This window comes from Sarcophilus harrisii, chromosome 4, assembly GCF_902635505.1.
Source record: "Sarcophilus harrisii chromosome 4, mSarHar1.11, whole genome shotgun sequence".
Lineage (NCBI taxonomy): Eukaryota > Metazoa > Chordata > Mammalia > Dasyuromorphia > Dasyuridae > Sarcophilus > Sarcophilus harrisii.
The window spans coordinates 454,188,797-454,208,219 of record NC_045429.1 but is presented as its reverse complement, the minus strand read 5'-3'; the positions used below and the strand labels follow the sequence as shown (position 1 = coordinate 454,208,219).

The 19,423-nt window shown below is 52.6% G+C and overlaps 2 protein-coding genes across 9 annotated transcripts in view; one reads left to right on the top strand and one right to left on the bottom strand.

Annotated features, from left to right (window-relative positions):
• Nucleotides 1-19,423, top strand: part of LOC100932890 (endothelin-converting enzyme 2) — a 47,596-nt gene that overhangs the window by 5,703 nt on the left and 22,470 nt on the right. For 2 of the 8 annotated variants that reach the window (XM_031968108.1, XM_031968105.1), the window contains exons 1-4: nucleotides 10,837-11,241; nucleotides 12,198-12,284; nucleotides 14,792-14,927; nucleotides 16,706-16,927. In XM_031968108.1, the coding sequence (XP_031823968.1) occupies nucleotides 11,209-11,241; nucleotides 12,198-12,284; nucleotides 14,792-14,927; nucleotides 16,706-16,927 (478 nt within the window). In that variant the 5' untranslated portion in view covers nucleotides 10,837-11,208. Of the gene's footprint in view, nucleotides 1-351; nucleotides 1,707-3,493; nucleotides 3,614-9,991; nucleotides 10,070-10,182; nucleotides 10,498-10,640; nucleotides 10,698-10,836; nucleotides 11,242-12,197; nucleotides 12,285-14,791; nucleotides 14,928-16,705; nucleotides 16,928-19,423 lie in introns of those variants that run through there. The other 6 variants (XM_031968112.1, XM_031968109.1, XM_031968106.1 and 3 more) reach the window with 6 other exon arrangements.
• On the bottom strand, nucleotides 2,307-3,339 carry CAMK2N2 (calcium/calmodulin dependent protein kinase II inhibitor 2). The gene is made up of 2 exons (XM_031968114.1): nucleotides 3,040-3,339; nucleotides 2,307-2,405 (listed from the first exon to the last, which is right to left on the bottom strand). Exons 1-2 carry the CDS (start codon nucleotides 3,206-3,208, stop codon nucleotides 2,335-2,337), a joined length of 240 nt encoding a protein of 79 aa, XP_031823974.1. The 5' UTR covers nucleotides 3,209-3,339; the 3' UTR covers nucleotides 2,307-2,334.

Sequence of the window (19,423 nt, the reverse complement as noted above, 5' to 3'; positions counted from 1 at the left end):
GGCCCTCATCTGTAAAATGGGGAAGTAGGATGTGATGACCTTGGAGGTCCCTCAGCATCCCAGGGCCAGGCTGGTTCTGTGGAAAGGGGGCCCACGGGATCTCAGTGTAGTCCAGACCAAAGCCCCCTGCCTGACAGGCAGGATAACTTGGCTCGAGTGAGTGGCTAACTTGGGAGTTGGCCCATTATCCCCACTCGCCTTCGGAAGTCCAGCCTCCCACCCAGCTTCCCTGCCCCTGAAGAAACTCTTTGGTGAGAGGCTAGGGGAAGAGGGTGGTCCCTGTGGGTCAGTGGAAGGAAGTAGGGGAGGGGTGGGACCCCCGCTGCCTGCTCACCCCGCCACCCTTTTTAGGTGAGCCGAGTGCTGACCCCTGAGGGCCGGTTCATCTCCCTGACGGCCGCGGCCCCCCACTTCCGGGTCCGGCACTACGCCCAGCCCAGCTACGGTTGGTCTCTCTGGCACGCGTCCTACGGCAGCGGCTTCCACTTCCATTTCTACCTCATGCACAAGGGGGGCGAGCTGAGTCCAGCCCAGCAAGCTTTGGGGGCCCGGCTGCGGGCCCCCCCCAGCCCCCTGCCTTCGCCTTGCTCCCTTCAAGACTCTGACAAGGAAGACTTCCTCAACGCCATAGAGTTCTAAGGGATGGTTCTGGTCCAAGGAGGCCGAGGGCTCCTCCCGGCTGAACCGCCTCTGCCCCCACGGCTGCCTTGGAAGCTAAAAACCCTGACCCCGAGCTGGGGGTCTGTTCCCCAGAGCGTCACCTAACAGAGCCAGAGGGGCCCCAGTGAGAAATCGAGGTCTTCCTTCTGTGCTTTGTCAGGCTCGCCCGCTGCACGGCATCCTCTCAGCATCCCTCAGCGAGACTTGGGCGTCCCCAACAGAGGGAGGGCCCTGGGGATGGCAGCCTGGGTCACAACTTGGTTAAACTCTGCCCCTTGGACCTAACTTAGGAAACAGAGTTCAGGAGACTTGGGGTCAGGCCCAAGAACCTCCTGTCAGTCCTCAGTATGTTCATCTGTAAAATGGGGCTGGGAATACAGTAGTCCCCACTGCAGGGTTGTTGTGGTTCAAATGACGATCACGTTTGGAAATCCCTCAGGAGGCTTCTTAAGAAAGCCCCGTGGATGTCCGTTCCTAGGGGTTGGTGGGGCCCCGTCCCCCAGCCCACAGAACCAAACCAGGGCTGCAGCCACTCTGACTCACTATGACTCAGACCCGGGCCGAGAACGGGCCGTGGCCAGCCGTCCCCCTGGGCCCGACCATCCCCCAGCCTTTGCCCTGTCTGAGCTCCGGGAGGCCCCGGGCCTAACCTAGGGGGGCCGGAGCCAGCCTGAAGCCGATCAGAGGCAGCAGCCAGGCTTTGCACAGGTCTGTGTTTATTCACGAACTCCTGGTACAGTGAAGTGGGGGAGGGGACATTTACAGTGGTGACCCCGGGGCCCCTTTGGCATCATCCCAGAGGCAGTGCATCCCCCCGGGATGGGAGGGAGGGGGTCCAAGGTGGGAAACGACGAGGCCCTCCCGAGGCTGCCCCGAGAGGGGGGCGGGGCTCCAGAACTCATCTAGAGGATCTGGACAGACTGGCCCTGTGGGGATGAGGGAAGGGAAGGGCTCCGAGGTCATGGCCTAAAGGCTCGGACCATCCGCCAGGCGCGGACTATCCGGGGCCCAGACCGGGGGCTCTGGGAGGAGATCCAGTAAACAAAGAGTCGGATATAAAAATACAAATGTGCTAAGGCAGACACCTTAGAAAGAGGCTGCGATGGGGACCCGCCAGACGCAGGGGGGGGGGGGGAGGGGGGAGGCAGGTCGGGCAGGGGATGATGACCCCCCGGCTGGGCTCCGGAGGGGAAGCTCATGCATGCAAGATGCAGCCAAACGTCCCTGGGGAGGGCGGCCCGGAGGGACCCGCGTCCAGCTCGCTGCCTAGCCTGCAAACCGGCTGGAGGGGAGGGGCCGTGCGGGACAGGGCGCGGGGGATGAGCAGCGACAATGACATGTCCGTGGCACCGGCGCCACGCGTTTCGTGTCCGTGTCCGTGGGCGGGGTGGGGCCACGGCCCGAGTCCTAAAGTGCATGAGCGGGGCGGGCCGGGGCCGGCGCTACGGGGCTCCCGACCGGGCCGCGCCGCCGCCTTGGTGCTGAAGCGGACAGCTCCGGAGCAGCGAGCAGCGGCGGCGGCCCGGGCGGAGCCGCTGGGTCCCGAGGCCCCGGCCCGCTGGGACTGAGGCCGGCCCGGGAGCCCGGGCCGGGGGCGCCGGCAGCTTCATCGCCGTCCTGCGCTCCGGGCCGCTCCGAGGCGGGAACGGGAGCCCGCGGACCAAGCCGGCGCGTCTACACTCCCGACGGCGGCTTCTCCCCCATTCCCTTCAGCACGTCATCTATCCGGTCATCCTCGATCACCACTGCGGAACAAACAGCGCCTCAGTCCCGCGCGGGCCCTGCGGCTCGGAGCCGTCCCTCCTCCTCTCCCTCCCTCCCTCCCTCTCGCTCTGCAGCCCTAGCGCTCGCTTCAGCTGCCCCGGGCCGCAAGGCCGTCAGCCCCTTCTGCATCCCGCCCCCCCCCAGCCGCAGACTCGGGGGCCCCGGTCTCCCGGGCTGCGCTCCCCCTTCGGACCTGAACTCAAGCGACCCTGCTCTCCCCCTCCCCCCCAGCCCCCAGCCAGCTTTCAACATCCCAACTCGCCTTCCGACCTCCTGGGTCCGCTCAATGTCCCTCCCAGCGCTCCCGCTTCCTAGCTAGGAAAGGCGGGCTCCGGGAGGCTCGGAGCATGGGAAGGGAATGGGGCCAGCGGGGAGATGGTGGAAGGGCCCAGAGCCGGAGAGGGGAGGGGACCCCTTCGCGCGCCCGCTTCCCTAGCCCAGATCCAGGATCCGATCCCTGCAAGGGCCTGGGGCTGCGGCAGAAGCCGCCTCGCCTTCGGGATGGAGTCGGGTTGGCCAGGTTAGGAAGCCGCCTGATTGGGGGGGGGGGGGGAATGGGGGAGCGTCGCTGGAGGTGGTTTCTGGGTCAGGCGGGTGGGTCCCAGGCCTCCCTACCTCTCTTGGCCCGGCCGATCTGGCCCAGCTTAGGGGGCCGTTTGGCCTGGTTGCCCGCAAAGAAGGAGTTGGTGTCCTGGAGGCGGCAGCTGAAGGAGAGATCCGAACCCTCCGGGTCGGCGCCGAAGCGGCCCATCTTGTCCTCGCTGTAGGGGAGGATTTCCGACATGGTGCAGGCTGCCGTCAGGAGGACCGAGCGAAGACCACTGTGGGCTGGGTTGCGTGTGTGTGTCTCTGTGTGTGTATCTACGTGTGTGTGCGTATGTATGTGCGCGTGTGTGCGCGCGCGCTTGTGTGTCTGTGTGTGTGTGCGCGACGCGAGCGGAGCCGGGGGGCGGCCGGCGGGCTAGCTGGGAGCCGCGCCTGCTCGCCAGTCCTCCTCCTCCTCCTCCTCCTCCTCCTCCTCCTCCTTCTCCCAGTCCGGAGACAGCCCGAGGCCGGGGGAGCCCTACATCATAAGGAAAGCCGGCAGAAAGATGAAGTCATGCAGCATCCGGGCCTGCCCCGGCCCTCCCCTCGCAGCCCTCGATCTGCCCCGGCCGCCGGGCTGTCTGAAGCGACTGAGGAGCTGCGAGCGCCTGGGCAAGCGGGCGGGCGGGCAGCTGGGGGGCACGGCGCGGCGGAGCCCGGGAGGCGGAGGCGGAGGGGGCGGCGCGCGCGCCAGCGGAATGACAATGAGAGGCCGGACTGCGGCAGAGCTCGGCGGGGCGGGGCAGGATGCGAAGGCCGGCGGCGGGCACGGCTGGGGGGAGGGGGAGGAGGGGATGTGAGGAGGTGGCGGGGCGGGGGGGGGGGGGCGAGGGGAGCACCACCCACAGGTCCGAAGACCGGGGTCGAGTTGGCACGAAAGAGAAAGGCCGGAGTCCCGGATGGCTTAGCGCGCGTGCAAGCGCCGCGGCAGGGGGCGAAGGGGGCGGGGATGGTGGTGGTCGCGGGGCAGCCTCGGCGACCGCAGCTCGGACCCTGAAGCCCCCAGCGCCCTCCCCGCCTGGCAGAATTACCCCGGTGCGGAGCCTGCGGAGATCCAGAGCTAGGGGGCCTGGCTAGGGCGAAGTGGGGCACGGGGCGGGGTAAGCGCCAGGCTGCCCGCTGCTCCTCTTCTTCCGTCTCCTGTCTCCCAGACGGAGTGCTCCCTCGTCTCTCCTCCCCGGGGCCACGTGGGGGCAAGGAGCTAGGGGGGCTCTCAGCCCTCCCCGCCCTCAGCGGCGCTGAGCTACGGCCATCCTCCCTCGTCCCTCCGTTCCGGGAGGGTTCCTCTCAATGGCCGCACCAGGACCCGCGCAGAGCCACCGTTTCATTGAGCCGGGGTGGGGGCGGGGGCGGGGAGCGGCGAGGAGCGCGCGTCACTCGGGGTGGCTTCCACCCTTCCCTCGTCTGCCCCCCCTCCGGCCGCCCCTCCCCCGGCCCAAGCTCTCCACCTAGCCAAAGTAGCTGCCACCGTCACCGGAACTGCTTTCCATGCAAGACACGCAGGTGTGCACGTGGGGCTGGGCCTCTGGCGTCCTCGGCCCGCCGCCCCCTCCCTCCCGGAGTCCCATCCAGCATCCTTCCGCCTGGGACACGCAGATACACAATGTTCCAGACGCAGGTGGTAAGGGGCACAAGAACCTGCTTCTAGGAAGCCTTTAAAGGCTTCCACCTCCACTCTCTGTTTGCATCACCATCTGCCAGCCCTGGTGGGGGTGGGGGTGGGAAAGACAGGCATTGGGACCCCTTTCTTAGCAGAAACAGTCTCCAGGGGGCCCAGTGCTTTATGGGGGGCGGTCGTTATAGGTTCCTTAAAGACTGTAGTCCAGCTCTCCTTTTACACATCAAGAAACTGAGGTTCACAGAAGGGAAGCCTGGATTTGAACCCGAGTTTGGTAACCTCAAAGCAAGGCTTTTCCCACCTGTATCCCCTTTCTATGGTTCCCACAGTGTAAAGAGAATTTGGGCTATCTAAGACATGGGGCCATTGCTGAACGAGGTTTCCTGAGAATGTGACCCTGGGACTCTCTAAATTTCTTGGAGCCAGCGTTTTCTCGTCTGGAAAATCTATTTCCTTTACAGGAGCTTTGCAAAAGCAACCACAGAGCCAAGTGTAGACGCGCAGACCAGTTGGACAGCTACTAGGAACTAAGAGCAAAATCCTAGGCCTTCTGTGTCAGGCCCTTCCCTCTAGTTTCTGCCCCTCACACGGGGCCTCTGGGATACCACTGGTCACCAGTTCTTCCTGGAGGTACAGAGAAAAGACCCTTCTAGAGTCTGCTGCCCCCCTGAGCCTTGTCTAGGCCAAATCCTCCAGCATTCAATCCATTCTAGAAATCTGAGGAGGTGGGGGGGGGCGGGAGGCTAGTTGGTGGAAAGGGCTTTACCATCAACTGGAGGAAGTAGCTGGGGCATGGGAGGCTGAGTGAAGAACCAGTCCCGCCCAGTGGATGACATTTTAGGACATTACTATTCTGCTGGTGGCTGGCTCTGACTGGAAGTCAGACAATGACATTTATGAAGAATCTACTGAAGACTGACCCAGTTCTTTCCTTTAAAAAAAAAAAAAGTTTTTTATTGATAATCTTTTTTCTCTTTTAATCTCAATTTCACTTTCCTATTCTTCTCCCCTTTATGTAAAAAATGCAAGCCAAGTCTGAAAATGCCTGCATTATTCTGTATTTGTAGTCACCATCTCTCTGCCAAAACAGGAGACATGAAGGCAGCTGAAGGCTAATGCCTTTATTTTACTTCATTTCCTGATCATTCAGGACAGGATCAAGTGGTTCTCAAAATGTGAACTAAAGAATCCTGGGGATCTCTGAGACCCTTTAAGAAGGTCTACAAATTCAAAGTTAGTTTTTATTTCATGCTAAATATAAATGAGCATAATATAAACAAAAGCTCTTTGGACCATCCTCAATAATTTTTAATAGTATAAAGATATCGAGAACAAAAGTTGGAGAACCATAGCGTTATGTATTACTCAACTCCCCTGTGGCTTCCCAGACCAAAACGCCTTATCCTGGCCACCATTCCCCTATGGGTGTTGTGGCTCCTTAGTAAGCTTCTTTTGCATTTTTAATACTTAGCACTGCACCAACATTTAATAAACACTTTATAAATGCTTGTAATTCATTTCTTCGCGCATGTCCTATCTCCCCCTTCAGTCTGTGTGGCCAGTTTCTAAGCCTTCTTCCTTTATTTGTGGCCAAAGCTCTTTGAAAGCATGTATCTCTTCAAAAGGAACATCCCAGTATTGTTCGGCCACTATCTAAGGACCAATACTGGCTCCCTTCTAGAAAGAATGTAAAAATTATATATAGCTACGACTCCATGGACAGAAACAGTCATCACGGTACCAGTTAAAACTTGATTTCCTTGCTGTTACTTCAGACAAGTCACATATCCTTTATTGTTGGGTTTGCTCATCTCATAGAGTGGGTGGGGTAGGAGTGGAATTGGAGGAAATAATCTCCAAATGACTTCCTGTGATAAATCTATACAATAGATGTCGTGTTTAGTACAATAACCTAAGAAAACCTGAGTTAAAGTTCATGTGGATGATCATAAATGAGCAAGGATGATGATCCTGCAAAGTTGCCTTAGAAAGAGCAGTCAGATATGTAAGGAAAACCGAGAGAGATCGGCGTGAGGAAAAACAGTAGGTAGGAGCATGAAAGAATGATCAGATGCGTTTCAGAGAGGTCAAAGTGGGTGATGATAAGAAAGAGTGTGAGCTTGCTTTATGTTATCAGTTATGAAAGAGCTTTCTGGAGGGGGGATAAAGTGCATTGGGGAATAATTGATGAAAATCCCAAAGCATCAATAAAACTTTCAAAAAAATGAATATTCATCAGACAAAGAGGTGGAGGTATCCAAAGATCAATTTTGAGAGAGAATGGAAAGAGTAGAATACGGATGAGATCAATGAAGGCAAAGAAAGGTTAAACATATGGAAGAGGGGACAAAAAGACCTCATGACAGATGGTGGCTTCAGTCATCTCTGCAGGACAGAAGATGGTGTCTATTGAGAGTTGTTGGGTTGAAGAGAGAAGAGATTTAGAGGAAGTACCCTGAAAGCTGTGAGAGATTAAGTAAGGGCTGAAAAAAAGAACTGATTGTCCTGCAACTGATCTGAGGGAATCAAAGGCAAAAATCTGCCCAAACCCTAGCCTGGAATTTCCTTCAGCAGCATCTAGTCCTTGAGATAAATGGAGAGGAGGGCAGATGGAGAAATGATCTTGGGATGAAGATTAGGGTGGCAAAGGTCAAAGAGTCAAGAGATTCAAAAGGTGGTTCTGGAACTGGGGGGCTGTTGGACTTGATTTCTAGGTTGTTTATTTTTACCAAACCTTTTTTTTTAAAATAAGGATTATCTCTTTTGGAGGGGACATGGAAAGAAAGATATTGAGAAATGGAGGCAATGTAAAATCAAAAGGTATTAATAAAAGGTGGTTTTAAAAAAGAAATCTGTCAGAATTTGCTTGCCAAGGGGTTGCTATTACCAATCAATCGACATGGCCTAGGCAGGGGTCCTCAAATTACAGCCCCTGGGCCAGATATGGCAGCTGAGGACATTTATACCCCTCCCCCAGGGCTATGAAGTTTCTTTATTTAAAGGCCCACAAAACAAAGTTTTTGTTTTCACTATAGTCCGGCCCTCCAACAGTCTGAGGGACAGTGAACTGGCCCCCTAGTTAGAAAGTTTGAGGACCCCTGGCCCAAGGGCTAGCAGGCTGGACTTTGGGAGGAAGCCAGGAAGACATTGTTGAATCCTCATTCTGACACTTACTGTGTGACCCTGGACAGGTCATTTAATCTCTTGAGTCTCAATTTCCTTATTCATCAAGTTGGATAATAATAGCACATGTTTCATTCAATCAAAAGACATTTATTAAATGCTCAGTACTGTTAAAGGCTCTGGGGATGCTATCATAGGAGCAATCAATCAATAAGCTTTTATTAAAGGCTTCCTATGCATTATGCTAATCACTGGAGGTACAAAGAAAAATTGCTGACATCTCCAGCCCTCAGGGAGCTTCCATTCTAATGGGGGAAACCACATACAGGAAGATAACCTTAGAGGAGAAGAAGAGAGAGAACAGTTGAGTAGTTTTAAAGGGAACTAGGGATTCTGAGAAATGGAGATAAGGAGGGAGAGCATACTTCCTCTTGGGGATGGCATGGAAGCCAAAGATATGAAGAAGAGAGATGGAGTGTCGTGGTTGAGGAACAGCCAATGTAAGTGGTCAGAATACTGATGAGAAAGGTCATCGAATCCAACGGCCTCATTTTGCAGGTCAGGAAGCTGAGAACCAGAGAGGTTCCGTCATTTGCCCAAGATCACTCAGGTAGTAAATAGTGGGACTAGGATTCGAATCTGAGTCTTATGATTCCAAAACCATCATTTCTCCCCATTGGACAACCTTGCCTCCCTCTGAGGCCTTTTCATCTCTCTGTGCAGGCCTTACCCGGAGATCGTTATGAGCAGAACATAAAATCATGTACTTGGGATGTGTTGGAGGCAGAAGTGCCTCCAACTAAATTTAGGGGGAAGCCTGAGAGAAATTCTGGGGACTCCTTGCAGACTTCCAAGTCCATATTTCTGTTTAAGTGTTTGGAAATGATCCAGATGAGCAACTAAAAGCAAAACATTCTCTCCCACAAAGACTGGGTCCACCATTGGTCATCTGAGTGTTCTGTGCCAGGAACAATTTGTGAAGAGATGGGAACAGTAGAATGGCTGGGAAAGGGGACATAAATTGGGTTATTATTCAGACTTCTGGATTTGCTTTGCCAAATTCTTGTGCCTTATTTAAAAAAAAAAAGATGGAAAAAAAAAAACTAAGGTGGAGCTAGTGCGTTAAAATAAGCTTATTTAATTTTAGCTTATTTAAGGACTGATGGGTGAGAGATACCTGTGCCGCAGTAGCTGTGAAATCAGGGATTTCATGAGGGAAGGGAAGTTCCGGTGTAGACCCCATGGCTTAAACATAGGGAGGAGGGGAACAAGTCCCTCGTGTTGCCTTCCTGGCAAGGAGGATCTGCACTTCTGTGGGCACAACCAAAAAGGGCACAAGATTCAGAAGCTGTCATCATGACAAATATTACATAAGGCTTTAAAGTTGGCAAAAAAAAAACAAAAACAAAAAACACCATTTACACGTGATCTCAATTGAGCTTCCTAACAACCCTAGAGTGTAGATTCTCATCCTCATTTTAAATGAGAAAACTGAGCTTGAGAGATTGTGGCAGGTAATAGGATCATCAATTTAGAACTGGAAGAAAACTTAGAACTCTTGCTGCTCCAACCCTATTCATTTTAGGGGGAAGGAAACTGAGGCACAGAGGTGTGATTTGCTCAGAGTCGTACTTCTAGTGAGAGTTTAGAATCCAAGTCTCTTGCCTCCAAGTCTGTTACATAACTAGCTCAGTGTTAATGCCCATGAGGGAAACATGTTGGATCTGGGGGCCAGGTCTTCTGTCGCTGTGTCCAGGAAGAAGAATACAACCCTCCTGTCCTTGACCCGGTTCCAGTCACCTCGGGAGTGTTTCCAGTTCTGGGCGGCACATTTCAGGAAGGATATTGACAGACTGGACTGGGGCCCACTGGTGACAGGAGGGTGAGAGGCTAGAGGTCAGGCTTTGAATGAAAGGATCAGTTGACAGAAAGAGGAACGTTTAGCCTGTATGAGGGATAGAGAGGGGAGCATGGCAACTGTCTGGGAGCATCTGCGAGACCCCCTGAGCATCTCTGTTCTGTTTGTTTCTAGGACTAGGAACAAGAGAACTTGCAGAGGGCCAAATTTAGATTTGATGGGGATTAGAGTGAACCCAACATGGAAGAGGCTGCGTGGAGAATGATTGACGGCTTCTCCCTTCGTGAAGGTTGTTGGGAAGGAGCTGGGTAATCCCGTGGCAGTGACGGGAGAGAGGGGATGCTGGGCCAGGCAGACGTAACTAGGATGACCTGCTGGGTCCCTTCCAACTCCAGTTCCGGGACAAAGGATCCACTAGAACAAGATCTATTTATTGTTGTATCTGCCTCGGGGATGCTCAGGTATTCAAAATATTGAATGAATCGGTGAAAGAAAGAAACACCCTTATTAAGCCTTTATGCTCCGTACCTCGTTCTGTGCTGAATTCTGGGGGCCATTCTGGGAATTCTGGGAAAACGAGAAAGTCCCAGCGGCCCATCAGATGTTAATGGCTCTTTTTAAAAAGTCGGGCAGCGTCTGGCACCCAGGAGGTCCTGGAGAAGTTCCAGCCGGGGGAGATTAAGAGATGGGACCGTGTATTTTGTGCGTACCCCCTCCCCTCCTTGCTCGGCTGTGGCCATTCTCGGGAGCTCCCCAAGGAAAGTCCGGCGCCCCGTTTCCGCAAACACGCGGGTGAAGCCGGCGTGGGGGCGCCCGGTGCAAGGCTCTCGTGGGGAAGCTGGGCGGGTGGCGGACAATGGGCCGCCCGTCCTAGAAGATGGGCAGGGAGGTGAGCGGCCCCGGCCCGGGGAGCGGAGTTGGTTTGTTTGTTTGGTGGCGCGGGTGGGTCCCGCGAGTCTGTGGGGGAGGATCTGCCAGTCTGACCGACGTCTGTAAACAGCCAACAGAACTCGGGGAGGGGGGGGTGAGGTGGGGGAGGGGGCGGCGTGCGGGCCAGCGAACCCTTAACTCCAGGGAGGATTCTCCGGGGTGAGTGGGGGCTCCCAGAAGGGGACGGGGCTGCTGGGCTTTTAGATCCGGAGGTTCGAGGGAGAAAGAAGGCAGGGGGGGGGCTTCTCGGGGGGTGGAAGGGGTGGGAAGCTCGGAGTCCGGATGGCACAGACAGGGGTGGGCTCCGCTGGACTGCTGGGCAGGGGAGCGAGACTGGAAAAGTCCCGGTGCCGCGAGTGCTCTGTGTGCAGGGCCCTCCTCCTCCTCCTCCTCCTCCCCCGCCCCCAGCCGGGGTGCTCCCCAGAGGCCTGGGCTCCGCCTCCCCCGTTCCCTCCCCCCAGGTCCAGCGCTCAGGGAGGGGGGAGAACCTGAGGGCGGGGGCTGTGGCGCCGGCTGCTGCCGCCGCCGCCGCCGCTACCCCTGGAGTTGGCCTTGGCCATGGCGGGTGGAGGAGGAGGAGGCGCCGGGGGCCCAGGCCCGGCAGACCCAGCCGGGGGCCCGCCTAGCCCAGCCTAGCCTAGCCCGGGGAGCTGCCCATCCCCAGCCCACCATGAGCTTGGCCCTGCAGGAGCTGGGCGGAGGCGTGAGTGTGGGACCCGGAGCCGGGCGTGGGGAGGCTGGGGGTACTGGGCTGGGCCACGGCGGGATGAGGGACTCGGCGAGAGGCCGGGGGGAAGGGAGCGGAGCAGAACGTAGACAGTAATGGGGGCAGGAAGCGTGCTCCCCATCCCCTCCCTACCTTTCCACCTCCACTCTTACTCATCCCTAGTCTGGCCCCGGCCGGGTCCGGGAGAGATCCCGGAGGGAGTGATGCCCGAGCGAGGAAGAGCAAAGGAAGCCGCTGGGCTGGGAGCGGGAGCTGTCCCTGCGTCCCTGCCCGGCTCTCGCTGGCTACACCGGCTACGCACCGTGTGTATGTAGCCCGGCTCCATCCCTCCTGCGTCGCCCTGGCTCCAAGTTAACCCAAGTCTGGGAGCGTCTGCGGAGGGGGGGGGGGGGCGGGGAGGGGTTGGGGAGGGCTGGGGGGGGGCGACTGCAGCCCAACAAGCAAACACACCGAGCCAGGGGGGAGCCGGAGCCGAAGGGGAGCTCCATTCCCAGCCCGGCACCTCCCGCTCATCCCCAGCCTGGCGCAGGGCCGTCCCGAGCCGTCCCCGGGATCGGTGGCGCCTGAAACGGAAGGCGGGGTGGGAGCGGAGGAGCCTGTGGTCCTCGGAGCGTGGACCCGGGAGTCCGAGGAGAGCAAGCTGGGGAGCCTTGGGAGGAGAGAAGGCTCTCGCCCCATTGCCCCGCTCTTTGTGTGGCGGAAGCATCGGGAAGGCGGGACCGTTCGTTCCCCGTCACACCGAAAGCTCCCTGAGGGCAGGCCCACTTCCAGCCCCCCCTACACATTTAATGAGTGACGTCGTTTGAGCTGCAAGTGCTCTAGGTTCGGGCGTTCTCGGGACCCACCCAAGGGGTGGGAGGAGAGCCAGGAGGTCCCCGGAGGAGCAGCAGTCTCCCTCTCCCTGACAGCTGTCTCTGCCTCCATCTCTGCAGATGTTGGAGTACAAACGGGCTACGCTTGGAGATGAGGAGGCCCCGGAGCCTTCGCCAGATGGCCTCGCCTCTCCAGACGCTCTGGAGGTCTGCATGATCTCGGGGGCCACGGGCTTGGGGAAGGGGAGCCTCCGAGCCAGCTCCCCTTCCCTAGTTGTGGGGGGCAAGAAGATGCAGCGGACCTGAACTGGAATCCGGGCACACATTTACTAAGCTGTGACCCTTGGCCGGCATCTCACTCTGTGGGGCTTGTTTATTCATCCGTGTGATGCCCGAAGGGGCTGGCCCGGGGACCTAGCTCAGAGCTTTTACTCGGTGACCTCTCTGGGCCTCAGTTTCCCCATCTGTAACAAGAAGGCTGTTGGCCCAGAGGTCCTCCAAAGTCCCTTCAGTTCTGAATCTCTAACCCTTCTTCATTCACTGGCCAGCCCCTTCCCCTCTTGTGTCCATTGTCCTTGAATCTGAGGCTCCCAGTGAGAAGTCAGCAGATCAAGATTTGGTAAATAGGCTGAAGGACTCAATGGTAGCTCCTTGAGTAGAGTTAGTCACTCCCATGGATTAAGAATATTAGGTTGGTATCCACGTACTGCCTTGCTTACAAGGTGTCGTCCACACCTTCTCACTTGACTATAGCCATGACCCATATGGGGCAGCATGGTTGAGTGGGGACAGGGTTCAAGTCTGGACTCTGCTACAGAGCAGTTGTGTGACTCTGAGCAAGAGACTTGCCATTTCAGTGTCTGAGGCAAGCCCCAAGACTGCAGTCAGTCAGCCCTGGTTAAACACCTGTTATGTGCCAGTCATTTATGCTAAGGTACAAAAACACTATAAATGCACTGGTGGAGTTCCCTACATAGATGAAATCACAGATCTGGACTTTCCCCAACTTAAAAACTTAATAGTGACCCATTTAGGGGCAGCTTGAAGGCTCAGTGACCCTGGACCCAGGAGGAACTGAGTGCAAATTCAACTTCACCTAATACTTCCTGACTGTGTGATCTTGGATAAATCCCTTAACTCCAATTTTGTCACTAAAAAAAGAGAAAGAGGAAGGAAGGAAGGAAGGAAGGAAGGAAGGAAGGAAGGAAGGAAGGAAGGAAGGAAGGAAGGAAGGAAGGAAGAAGAGAGAAAGAAAGAGAGAGAGAGAGAAAGAAAAGAAAGAAAGGAAGAAGAGAGACAGAGAGAGAAAGGAAAAAAGAGAGACAGAGAGAGAAAGAAAGAAAGAGAGAGAGAGAGAGAGAAAGAAAAGGATGGAGGGAGGGAAGGAAGGAATGAAGAAAAAAGAAAAAAAAGGAAGGCTCAACTGTTTTAGCTTCCATTCTACTTTAAAAAGGAAAGCTGGATATAGTGGGAAGCGTCCAGCACTCATCTCTGACGGGTGCTGTTCTCTAAGCTTCTGTTTACTTCTCCACTTACCATATTTACTTCTCTGATGATATGACTACCCCGGATCACCTCTCTGGTCTGGAGCAGAGCTGAACCCCAATCGTCCTGACCCCAGTGTTGGCCCTCTCCCCAAGACACCTGCTGACTTTATAGTCACATGAGAAGGAAGGACAAGTTGTTCCCAAACAGAGCAGTGAATGGCATTACGAACGTTCTAATATTCCCTTTAATGCCTCCCACGTGAGGCAGAGCGCTATGGCATAGCATTAGCATCAGGAGGACTTGAGTTCTAATCCTACTCCCTGGGCGACTCCAGGCCATCTCTCTGGGCCAGCAATTCTCTAAATCGATAATTTATAGAAGAATGGCTAGGCTTCCTTGGTGAAGGGAGTTTCCACACTTGGAGTACCCTACACTCACGGAGTTACACGTGTGGACGCCCCCCTCCTGCAGCCCCTGTGAAGATCATCTGAGATGGATTCTATAAAGTGCTTTGCAAAGTTCAAGGCATTATACAAATGGGAAGGGCTAGCATGCCGATGATTGGCTGTATCTGTCCCTTGCCCTTCCTTTCCTTTCTAGGTTTCCATCAGAGGAAAGGCTATCAACTCACAGGAAATGGGTTCTAATCCCATGCCTGATGCTCCCAACCTATATGACCTTGAACCAGTCATACTGAGTTTCCCTAAGCCTCAGTTTCCCTCTCTGTAAAATGAGGGAATGGGACTGAATGACTTCACGCTGCAGTCCCTGCTCCCAAGCTGTTTTGCCTTCCTGGACTCAATTTCCTCCTATGTAAAGTTAAAGAACTGGACAAAATGGTCTCTCAAATACCTTCCCGTTATCATTCAATGATCCAATGATTCCTCTTGGAGCGCCACAGCTCTGAGATCATTGCTCACTTGGTTTATACCATGGACAGAGCTCAGGAGTCAGGAAGACCCAAGTTCAAATGCTGCCTTAGCCACTCATTAGCAATCTGAACCTGAACAAGTCACTTAGCCTTAGCCTCTGTCCACCTTAGTTTCCTCCCCTGGAAAATGGGTCTAATAAGAGCACCTTCCTCCCAGAGTTGTGAGGATAAAAAGATACCTTTTTTGTTTAAGTCCTTAGTGCCTAGTGCTCATTAGGTGCCAGATAAATACTAGCAATCATTATTATTAATCTAGTTGAGCCCCTCCCTCTCTCTCTTCCCTTTGTTCTCCCAGGTGGGCTTCCGAAAAAGGTCAGGACATCTCCTGAGCTCCCGGACACAGCTGGAACTGACCTTGATGGGCATCTCGCTGCTGCTGGGCGTCTTGCTCTTGGGTTGTTCCATTTCCCTGGGGGTCCAGTACAAACAAGGTAGGTGAGCCCCAGGCTCCGCCCCTCTCTCTGGGAGCCAGTAGCCACATCTGGAGGCAGAGCTGGCTCTGGATCTTGGGATGGTATTTACTGGCAGCTGGTGCCAAGGAAAGCCCTCCAAAGACTCAAAGCTCCTCCAGGGCAGCAGCAATTGTTTCATTCTTTCTTCATAGCAATAGCTAGTGCCCAGGACAGGATCTGGCACTCAATAGGTGCTCAATAAATGTTTGTTGAGTGAATAATTTATTAGAAGGGTTCCTGCAGGAAATGGGCTGCCTCTGGAGGTGGGACCTCTTCCTCTAGAACTCTACAAGGAGAGGCTGGAGGACCATTTGGGGAGTGTCATAGGGAAGAGTTCTTTTTTCATATTTGGTTACTACTAAGGTTTCTTCCAACGCTGAGATTTCGATATTCTGTGACCACGGGCAAGCCGTCGTATTCACTATAGTACGATGGGAAAAGTTCTGGGTTCAAATCTCAGCCAATGTCACTTAATTGCTTCTCTGATCTCGAGCAATGCACCTCTCTGCCTCAGTTTCCTCACCTGTAAAATGCTAGAGATTGACCTAGATTGAACTCTAAGTCCTATGACTCTCATTCCGAGATTTCTTCTATTCCATTTAGGGAAGAAGCTGAGGAGTGAATACATCGTGGAGACCCTAGGACCGTGGGAGGTGGGGTGGGGAGTAGTTGGGAGAAGGTCTGAAGTTCTTCCTACGTGGGTGTCTGATGTCTTTTCCATTACAAATTCTCCAAGAGCAGGAAGTGTCTTCTGCCTTTTTTGTATCCTCAGTGCTTACCTTTTGCCTGACTTTGTATCTCTCTTTATGGCTTCCTTACATCCATGACTTCCTCCGTGCTTCCCATTTTCCTGGGGAAAATAGTTCAGTTTTCCTTGACTAAAAAAAAGGGTTTGAGTGGAATAACCTTAAGATCATCTACAGCTCTAAGTCTACGAGTCTATGATTGCAAAATGTAAATTCCATCAGCTAATCAATTGACAAGTATTTATTAGGCACCTACTGTGTGCTTGAGATACTGGAGGTGCAAATATAAAAGTGAACAGTCCTTGCCTTCAAGAAACATATTCTACTTGGTGAATATACAGACAATTCATAGGCAGGTGAATAGAGAATATATACAAAATGATGATTTTGAAAGTTGATACTTATAAATGGGGGATCGATGAAAAGCTCTTGAAGGAGATAGCTCTTGAGTTTTTTGGGGTTTTTTTGCTGAGGCAATTGGGGTTAAGTGACTTGCCCAGGGTCACACAGCTAGGAAGTGTTAAGTGTCTGAGACCAGATTTGGACTCAGGTTCTCCTGCCTTCAGGGCTGGTGCTCTATCTACTACACCACCTAGCTTCCCCTCTTCTCTTTTTTTTCTGTCTGAAAACATTTTGCATTTCATTTTCACATAGGAATATTTTTTCATCAGTTCAAAATACCCATTGTAATTTTTTCCCCCAAAATCACATTTCTCCTTTGCACAACAAAATTTCTGGACCAAAAATTTACTCTATATTTGGTATTTAATTTTCCACATCCAGATTATGGAATGACATCTATGTCATGGAAAGGGCATGAGCTCTTTGAGGGGTAGGCCTTAAGTCCATTAAGACCATTATCCTTAAATCATTGTATTTCTAGCACCTTGAACAGATCCCGGCACAAAATAGGCGCCTAATAAATGTTTCTTGATCGATTACTTGATCTCTTCTTTGGGTAGTTTTTCCTCCTTTGCTGAAGGAGGATTTCTCTCCTTCACCTTTTCCCAGCCACAGTTGGGTTAAATAACACCTGCCTGACAGAAGCCTGCATTCGAGTGGCCGGCAAGATCCTCGAGTCCCTGGACCGGGAGGTGAGCCCCTGTGAGGACTTTTACCAATTCTCCTGTGGGGGTTGGATGCGGCGGAACCCACTGCCTGATGGACGTTCCAGGTGGAATACCTTCAACAGTCTCTGGGACCAGAATCAGGCTGTCTTGAAACATTTACTTGGTGAGTCTAGAAAAATCCTGGGGCCGGGTCCTATCACAGGCCAGGATCTGCTCAGGGAGGGAAAGCAGATGGGGACCTTAATGGTGGCAGAGGCAGGGAGACCCATCCAGTCAGGAAAAACCACAATAGGAGGCCCATTGGGTACAGATGGGGATTGATCAGATCTCCCCGCCCAATTATTACCTGCCTGGAATAAGACATTTTACCTTAACACATTTCAGTTTCCTTCTTTCTATAATAAAAGATTTGGACTAGATGGTCTCGAAGGTCCCTTCTAGCTCTAGATCAGTGATCTATGCTGCTCATAATGACTGGAAAGAGCAAAGGGGAAAGCCTTGGCTTGGAAAGCAAGAAATGGGAAATGCAGAGCCCTCCCTGCCCTTAGCTTCCTGAGGGAGGTGCAAATCCCTTCCCTGTCTGGGCCTCTTCTCTCTGTTAACTTGAGAGTTGACTGGATACTGTCCAAGGTACTGATGCAAGTTAACAATCTATAACAATAATAAAATGATAATAATAAGAAATGATTTCATCTCTAAAGTACTTTGATAATTCTAAAACACTTTCTTCCCTAGCGCCTCTGCCGTGTGAAGGTCAAGGATTGCCATCTCTATTTTCTTTTCCTTTTTAAATTTCACAAAGATTTCTTGATGTAGCCCAGTGGTTTCAAACTGGATTTTGACTCAGAAAACAACATCGGACCATTATCTATACCAGGGGTCCTCAAACTACGGCCCATGGGCCAGATGTGGCAGCTGAGGATGTTTATCCCCCTTACCCAAGGCTATGAAGTTTCTTTATTTAAAGGCCCGCAAAACAAAGGTTTTGTTTTTACTATAGTCTGGCCCTCCAACAGTCTGAGGGACAGTGAACTGGCCCCCTAGTTTAAAAGTTGATTATATTTTGTTAAACGTTTTCAAGTTATCTTTCAATCGGGCTTGAGCAGCACCTGAGAATGTTGTTGGGAAAATACCCAATGGGCTTCGTATTTGACTGACCTCTCTAGTAAAGATCTGAGACTCAGTTGTTCTGTAACTGAAAATTGTCTTAGAAGAGTCACCTCAGGTCACTGAGAGGATCACACACTGAATACCTCTACCATGTCCCACTGCCTCTTCTGTTTTGGTTCATTTTCTGGATGAAAAAACTGAGACTCAGAAATTTGCTCATGATCATACAGCTTAGAGATATTAGAGCCAAGATTTGAATGGAGGAAGCAGTTTTAATGAACAGAGCATTAGGCCTGGAGTCAGGAAGTCCCGAGTTCAAATCCAGATTCAAATATTTATTAGCTGGGTGACTGTGGGCAAGTCAATTAACCCCATATCTGCCTCAGTTTTCCCATCTGTAAAATGGGAATAATAATAACGTCTGCCTCCCAGGATTCTTGTGAAGGTTGAATGAGATAATAATTGTATGGTGTTATGTCAATGTTGGCTCTTGTTTTTTTCCTGACTGTAGATCTAAGGCTCTTTCCTTTAAATCATATTGCCTTGAGGATTTGGGGAAGGGGATGAAATTGGTGGGCTGCTAGTAGAGAGGTCAAGTCTCCTTTTGGAGCCCAGCCAGAGTTCCTACCACTTTTGGGGACATAAATCACAGTACTCTTCTCCCTTTATTCTATATTTTAGCCAAATTAGCTTTCAAGTTGTTCCACAAACCCTATGGAACCTTTACCAGAGCAAAGAATCCTCAGTGCCTCCTACTGCCCCTAAGGCAAAACACTGAAGTCCTTTTCTTTGTCAGTAAAGTCCTTCTGTAGCCCATCTAACCAATCCCATTGTTCACTGTTTCCCTCAGCACATTATACCCCCCAATTGGGACATTTATTATCCTTGGAACTTGACATTTCCTATATCTTTGCCTGGAATACACCTGCTATGGGCAGGCTTTCCCAATCTCCTAACGACTTGTGCTTCCTTCCTTCTCAATTAATATTCTATTTGTCTGGCTAAATATTTATTGGGTTTATCTCTTTCGTTTTTATTTAGCTTCTTGTTTAAGTCATTAATACAACTAAGCTTCTTAATTTCAAAGACTATTTTGTTCCTTCCAGTCTTGTATGCCCGGAACCCTGCATGGTGCTTTATAGGCAGAATGCAACCCTGTTAAATATGGTGAAACTGTGGTGCAATGAAAAGAGTGAAAAGTCCCAAATTCAAATCCCAGCTGTCACTTTCTACTTGAATGACTGAGACAAATCACCTTTACCTCTCTGTGCCTCAGTTTCCTTCTCTGTAAAATGAGGGGAATTGGACTCAATGACCTCCAAGATCCCTTCTTGTTTCCAGCCCTAGAATATTTGCTCCCATTCTTCTTAAAATCCCCTGTTCCCTTAGAACATGGCTCAAGGGCCACCTTCTCCTTTCCCAGTGCCCCTTGCTGCAAGGCCTTCTCCCTTGCATTCATTTTTAGCTCTTTATAGAACCAGAGGGCAGGGAGTTCAATCCCTTCCTTCCTTCCTTTGGGAAGCAAAGTGCCCAGTGTCTACTAAGGTTT

Excerpts from the sequence above, each read along its gene's own strand:
- CAMK2N2 (XM_031968114.1), bottom strand. The coding sequence starts at position 3,208 with ATGTCGGAAATCCTCCCCTACAGCGAGGACAAGATGGGCCGCTTCGGC. Across the intron at positions 2,406-3,039 it reads GATCGGCCGGGCCAAGAGAG|TGGTGATCGAGGATGACCGG; the intron begins GTAGGGAGGCCT and ends TTTGTTCCGCAG.